The sequence below is a fragment of the Miniopterus natalensis genome, chromosome 1 (genome assembly GCF_054644295.1).
Source record: "Miniopterus natalensis isolate mMinNat1 chromosome 1, mMinNat1.hap1, whole genome shotgun sequence".
Taxonomy (NCBI): Eukaryota; Metazoa; Chordata; class Mammalia; order Chiroptera; family Miniopteridae; genus Miniopterus; species Miniopterus natalensis.
The window spans coordinates 122,695,585-122,702,401 of record NC_142081.1 but is presented as its reverse complement, the minus strand read 5'-3'; the positions used below and the strand labels follow the sequence as shown (position 1 = coordinate 122,702,401).

Here is a 6,817-nt window from a genome sequence, read left to right as displayed (position 1 = left end):
GCGGGGAACCCCTCGGTGGGTCTGAAACTAGGTTAAAGCAATTAGCATGCTGCCAACATATTGTCCTTCCGCAGGGCCGGGGTTCCCGATTGTTCGCTGGAGGGCCGGGCCGGTACCCACCGTGGAGCAGCGGCTTCCAGGGTTTGGCACTAACTGCGCGCGGGAGGCCGGCCCGCGGGAAGGTGCGCGTCCGCCGCGCGCGGCCCTGCTCTGCACTTTCCCTTGGTGCCCGCAGTGTCCGAGCGCGCGCGGGGCCCCGGGTCAGCCACCGCAAACTCTGGCTTGGGCTCACAAGAGAAGGCGCCCCGAGGGCCGAGGAGGAGCGGGTCATGGCGGAGGAGACCCCCACGCAGCCTGGGGTTTTCATGGCTTTCGGGCGTGGCGACCCGGGCCGCACCCTCGAGCCTCTCCCATCGCTAGGGGGCGGCCCTCCGCCCTCCGCTCGAGGCTTGCCCTCCTCCCAGACTAGGCTGCTTGCTAAGGAAGACGAAATTCTGTTGGAGGCAAACCCAGTTTTAGAAATAACCCAGCTGCAGAAGTGGCTGAGGAAGAGGGCATGCACCTTCTTGCCTTACCTAAAGGACCCTGGATTTTGTTGGAAGGCATTGGAGGGGCCTCCAGGCCTCGTCATCCACAGTCGCCTGCCCCAGCTCCGTTAAGAGGAATATGTCTAAGTTCCACGTACCGGATGCTGCAGCTGCAGAAGGGACAGGCCACAGAGAAGCTCAAGAGCAACTAGCCAGTGGGAGCAGAAGACCCCCTTCCAATGGCCAGGCCCGAAACTAGCCCCCTGTTCTCACCGCACACAGAGAATTCAGCTCATACACTATGATTAAGCTGGATAGGGTTGACCTTAGGTAAGTCAAACATCATCTCTGAGTCTCAGTTTATCCCTCCGAAAAATGGAAATAAATACACTATAATCTACTTGCCTCATAGAGTGTTTGATGGGTGGGATAAAAATACAGGCAAAAGTCACTGTTTAGGGCTGGTGATGCAGAAGACGGAGGCTCTTAGAGAATTGGGGCCTAACCCTCTAATCCACTTCCTTTTAGTTAAATCTCATTAAAATGTGGTTTCTTACTAGATACCTACGTTGAGTCTCTGGTTCGGTTATCTTTTACAAAGTAAGTTAATTCTCCTTTTTAAAGATATAGCTAACCCCCCCCCCATAATGTATTAAACAAATAACTTTTAGAAAAGGTGTAAATAGCATTTATTATCACTTAGAAATAAACCATATCTGTCAATAAATTAGCACGAAGTTTTCTAGCCAGAGTTCTTCCAACAACGTTCTGCCAAAGGTGCTGGGGGGAAATCATAGGCTATTGCATATTTTTAGAAAATCAGGATAAATTATATAAATTATATATTTAAAAAGAGAATCTATTTCATTAACTTGCCAGCATAATAAATAGATAAATAACAAACAGTTGATTGCCATTAGAAAAATGTGATTCTTAAATTACATTTACATTATAGACATTTACATGTGCAACATGCACAGAGACACAATCAGATCCTCAGCCAGGAGGGGACTTCTCAGGACACAAACTCAAAGGGCGGTTCGTTTTCTATGTTGTTGAAGGAAGATTTGCTGTTGAGCTTCCTGGGGTCCTCGGGGGTCCACACTTTGGCTGTTCGGATAACATTCTGTTCCTTGAGCTGTTTTTCATCAGTCCATGAGAGAGAATGTCCTGCAAGGGGGGGGAGGCCATAATCCGGGTCGCTGGGGGAGGGGGACCCTGAGGAGGTGAGAAGAGAAAACAGCGTGAGTGTCCAACTCTATTCCCCGCGGAGCCCTCCAGTCCAGTAGGGTCCATTCCCCGGCGCCTCCACAGAACATGCGTATTAGACTGTGTTAGAATGACCCATTCCCTCCACTCCGAAAGCCCCCAGCGCCCCCTCCCCGGAATCCCAGGAGCTGCATGTCTATTGTGGTCGTGCGCCCTCTGAGCCGCGGTCAGAGTGGCGGAAAAAACCTGAGGAACGCCAGCCAGCTCCTGCTCAAGGTCGCCGGTGCCCACCGACCATCTGTGCGTCCGTCGGTCGGCTTGTCAGTCTGTTCACCCAGCCCCTCCAAGGCCTCCCCGCATCCGTCCCGGTCTCCCTGCGCTTGAATGCAAACGTACTTACAGGTACCCCGATGGCAGATGATGACCTTCTGGGCCTGGCTGCCCGGGCTGTCTCCACCCAGGCGCCCGCCACCGCCGGGTCCCCGGCCGCCACCCGCGCCGCCGCCGCGCAGGGGCAGGTCCGCCTGCACCAATTCGCTGAGAAAATTGATGTAGCCGATGGCCAGGCGCAGCGTGTCCACTTTGGAGAGGCGCTTCTCGTAGGGCAGCGTGGGGATGTGAGAGCGCAGCCCCTCGAAGGCGTCGTTGATGGACTGCATGCGTCTCCGCTCCCGCACGTTGGCCGCCTGTCGCAGCTGCTGCAGCTCGGCCTCTGAGCGCACCCGCCGCCTCCGTCGCGCCGCCGCCGCCGCCCCGCTCAAGCCGCTCATCCGGGCCCCAGGGGACAGCACTGCGGCCCGGGCGCACGGGTAGGCCAGGCACGAGGGCGGGGAGCCGGGCGAGTAGGGGAAGCCGCCGGGGGGCGCCCCAGCTTCGCAGCAGTAGACGCCGCCACCGTCGTCCGGCTCGCCGAGGCCCCCCGAGGGCGGCGGGGCGAGCGCGTGCGGGGCCGCCGAGGTTGCGGGCTGCAGCAGCAGGCACGCCCCGTCGCGGTAACAGTACTCGTGCAGCTGGTGGCTGAGGAACTCCACCTCGGCCTGCTCGTCAGCCAGCAGCTCATCGCCATCCTCCAGAGGGTCCCGAGAGGACTGGTCGGTGAAGAAGTCCTCTTCGTCAAAGTAAGGAGACGGGAAGGCGTCCAGGCCCCCGGGGAAGTGCTCTAGCAGCACCGCGTCCATGCTCTGCGCCTCCGTGGGCCCGGGGGAGGGACTGGTAGCCTGGGGTGGCTCTCCGGAAGTTTGTCGTAGTTTTCGCCCGTCTGGCAGTCTCCTTCCTCCCCGTCTCCCGGGTCCTTGAGCGGGAGGCAGCGGGGACCGCCCGTTGGCTCCCCGCCTCCGGCCTCCCTAGAGTGCCCGCGGCCGCTGGGCGCTGGCGGCACCCGCGCTGCGCTGGGGAGGGCTGTGGCCGACTTGCTGCAGCTGAGGGCCGGCACGCGAGGATTCTTATAACTACATCCACAGGCGCGTGCCAGGGACCCGCGGCGCCAGCCAATCACCGAGCCGCCAGGGAGGGGGTCGGGGGCCCGGCTGGCGGCGGGGGGGCCGGAGCGCCTCTCTCTGGGTTGAGAGCGCCTGCGGCGGAGAGGAGGCGGGCTCTGCGCTGCCTGGGGCTGCTCCGGCTCCTCCCGCGAGTACCTGCGGCGCGCCCCGCTCCAAAGGCACCTGCAGCCTGCGGCGCCGGCCGCCTGCCCACGCGCGCCCCGCAGAGCCGTCCTCATTCCGCTCTGGGGCTGGGGTAGCCGCGCTGAGCGTCACCGCACAGCTGTAAAAAGTACTTGGTGCGCGCGCTGACAGCGCAGACGGCCGAGCAGAGGACCCGCGGAGCTGGGTCCTCCTCCGGGCTGGGCGCAGAAACCGCCTGCAGCCTGGGAAGTCCGGTTGGTGCGTTTTGCCATCCCCATATCCGGGGTGCACTGGCCTCAGACCTGGGTTCTAACTCATCCCCGAACCTTTCAAGGACTCTTGTAAGGTTGGCACTGTGTGTGCCAGTGGGTTTCGAAGGCTACGCGGTCCAGCTCACGAGGCGTTCCAGACGCTGAGCGGGGCCTAAGGGCGCGAACCTTGGGGCCGCCGACTCCCGAGCCTGACTCCAGTGCGGGTATCGGTCCCCGGGTGGGCCTCGCCTCCCCTCCCTTACGCGGCCTGGGGAAATAAATGGCAACACAGGCGGGGCTGCCTCCTAGGACAGCTTTGTGGGGCACGTTTCTTCCGAGAGCAGATCAAGACTTTAGGGATTTGGATCAATACAACCTGGTACAAAAGGAGTCAATTGAATTGTCTGCTCCGGAGCTGTAGGGAGGGGAGGGACGTTAAAGGGCAAAATGTGACCGATTTCAAATCTGAGTTTATCACCTTTCTGACTGGCCACCGGGACCATCCTTGAATTTTTTTTCGCCCTTAAAAAACAACAACCGTATGCACTCTGCCCCACGACACTTTATCACAAACTGCGACGAAACACGAATTCCTCAGTTTAAGAGTAACAAAGAAACACTTTCAAGGTCAGGGTGATTTCTATTAAAAGCGGAGCTCCAGCTTCCACCCCTGGAGAGTTAATAAGTGCTGCCAACGGCGCGTGTTCTCTCCATAGAGGACTGAGGTGTCCTCTTCCGGGGTCAGCAGCTTTCTTTTTCAGACCTTTGTCCCACCAGAGGCTTCTCATGGGTGTTCCTGCTCATCTCAACATCCAAGTCTATGCCTCTTAAGAACTGCGATTTAAACAAGTTTCTTGGTTTTAGACATTACACTGTATTTAACTGAAAGTGGAGACCAAAAAGTTAAGGGCAAAAGATTTATAAAATTAGAAGATCAGAGATTACCCAACCTGGGGTGGAGAGGGGTCAACAGTCAAGAATCCTAGACAATTTTAAGCCGAAGACTTACTGTTTTTCAGCATGTTCTGTCCTGTGTTAGCTTCTGAGCCCAGGGCTCTTCCTAGTGAGGTGACTGTTCTTAAAATGATGCAAATGTGGACAGGTTCCCTGTGTCAGAGCCCCAATGGCAATATCCTACACTTAGACTTCTCTTTCTCACCTCCAAAAGAGGGAAGCTGTTGGGGGTGGAGGGTCAAGACCAGGGATCTAACCAGCTGGTGGTGTGCATCCAATTCCCTTTACACTGAAAAGGCCTTCCTCCCATTCCCTCAAATAGTTAGATTAAAACCTTGTGGGAACATGCCCTTGGGTCAACCTGATCACTTGGAAAGGTAATAAATGACCAGACTTCAACTCCATATCCAAAATATGGGTAACCATTCAGTGAAGGAAAGACTGGATCTCAGCCTATAAAGGTTCTCTTCAAGATCTATCTGTGGTAGATTTAGATGGTTCTTGAGAAAGTGTGTTCATGTCATGGATATGTCAGGAGTGAGGGGTGCTGGCTGGAGGACATGGGAGCCAGCAAGCATTATATGGGTATCTTTTTACCCAAGGTGATTTTAAGTCAGCTTTCAATGAAAATCATCTTACATATGCTTGATGAGCTTGTGGAAGAGTACAGAAATGTACCTTGGGCACCCAGGTGAGCTAATGGGAAGTTGGCTGCTGGTGGGAAACCTTGCTGTCCTATGAGGCTGAGCAGAGCTAGCAAGGGTGTTCTCTGCAGCCCCTGGACTGTGTGGATGAGCAATGGGTAGGAGGAAAGAGAAGATGTTCACTTGTGCCAGACAAACCTGCTCACCCTCTCCCTCCCTACCCCCACCATTTTTCCGCTTAGAGGTTGCTGGCTGTCTGCAGACTGGTCATATTGGGAAGTGAGGGCTAGGCCTGCAGATGCTGATTCCTGGATACGAGTGTGGGCATGCATGCATTCATGCGCACACATGCACACTCATCCTGTCCTTAAGTAAGACAAGATTGTTCTTTAATAAAAAGAAGAAAGACTTCACCACTAATAAAGGAAATTTCCTTTGGGTCACTGGAGGTCACCATAGTGTGAACAGAGGCCCTCTTCCTCTTGAAGCAACAGGTTGGGTGAGGAGATGGCTGGGACAGAGCCTTGTCTTGCCTGGCTAGAGACCCATAATCTCATTCCAGCCCCACCTTCCTCACTCCTTGGATCCTCTGGGCAGTGGGGGAACATGGAGAGGGGACAAGATCAAAAGGTTCCAGGTACTTCATGAAGAGTAGGACACAGCTTCAAGTCCCTCTACCATTTGTCTTCAGAAGTGTCCCCTAACCTTATAAAGAACCTTTGCTTCATTATAAAATAGCATCATCCCCTAGGCAGTGGCAGGGATACTTGGTTCTTTTAAGTGCCGAATTCTGGTGAGGCCTCAAGATATTTTCAAGTCTTTTGAAAGGAACTCGGTGCTGGACCCAGTAGATTCCCACAACACCCTCTGGGCTGCTCGGAAGCCTCTGCCATCTTTGTGTTCGAGGTGCTCAGTTCCAGGAGAACTTCTGTAAAGGGCTACTGGGCATTGAGGAAGCCTTGGTCTGCCTCTCTCTTCCTCCCCCCCCCCCTTTCTTTCTCTCCCTCCATGCTTCCCTCCCTCCCAGGGGTCTCAAGGACCTGAATACTTTGTTCATTTTTTTCCCACTGTACCTTTCAAAACTCTTTCTCCAGCTTCTAGGAACAATGACTGGAACCCAAGTCCCTGGCTCCTTCCCAGGGTGAATTTCGGGCAGAACCCACTGATGAAGAGTGCAGCATCCAGCCTCTCCACCCTTCTGCTTCCCCTTCCTATGTTTCCATAGTGCTCAATGCCTGGCGGAGTCCTCCCTGCTGGAGCCTAAATGCCACGGAAACTGGGTATCCCCAGAGCATTTCACACCTTGCTTAGTGCTTACAAGCAGGTACTTGTGGATGTGACTCAGGGTCTATCTCCCAACTTCAGAATGGGTTCATAGTAACGTCTCCTGACCCAGATTATCCCCTTCCCCACTCATAAACACAGAACTGCTGCCAGGTGTCTGGTCTGTTCTATTCTGTGTCTGTTTTCTTTTTCTTTGCCACTCCCCCTCCCTCCCCTGTTTTGTGAAATCTTTCTTCTCCCCACTTGGGTGCCCTTATCAACCCATCCTTTATCCCTATACCCTTAGGAAAGGACTTGACTATGAGAATCATGGGTTAATGCTGAAA

The 6,817-nt window shown here is 55.1% G+C and overlaps 1 protein-coding gene across 1 annotated transcript; it reads right to left on the bottom strand.

Annotated features, from left to right (window-relative positions):
• Positions 1–1,542: 1,542 nt before the first annotated feature.
• Positions 1,543–2,914, bottom strand: PTF1A (pancreas associated transcription factor 1a). Its single transcript, XM_087815871.1, has 2 exons — positions 2,137–2,914; positions 1,543–1,745 (listed from the first exon to the last, which is right to left on the bottom strand). The coding sequence occupies exons 1-2, from the start codon at positions 2,912–2,914 to the stop codon at positions 1,543–1,545; spliced, it is 981 nt and encodes a 326-aa protein (XP_087671997.1).
• Between the last annotated feature and the right edge of the window lie 3,903 nt (positions 2,915–6,817).

Coding starts and splice junctions, on each gene's coding strand:
- PTF1A (XM_087815871.1), bottom strand. CDS start 2,914: ATGGACGCGGTGCTGCTAGAGCACTTCCCCGGGGGCCTGGACGCCTTC. Junction 1,746..2,136: donor CATCTGCCATCGGGGTACCT/GTAAGTACGTTT, acceptor TCACCTCCTCAG/GGTCCCCCTCCCCCAGCGAC.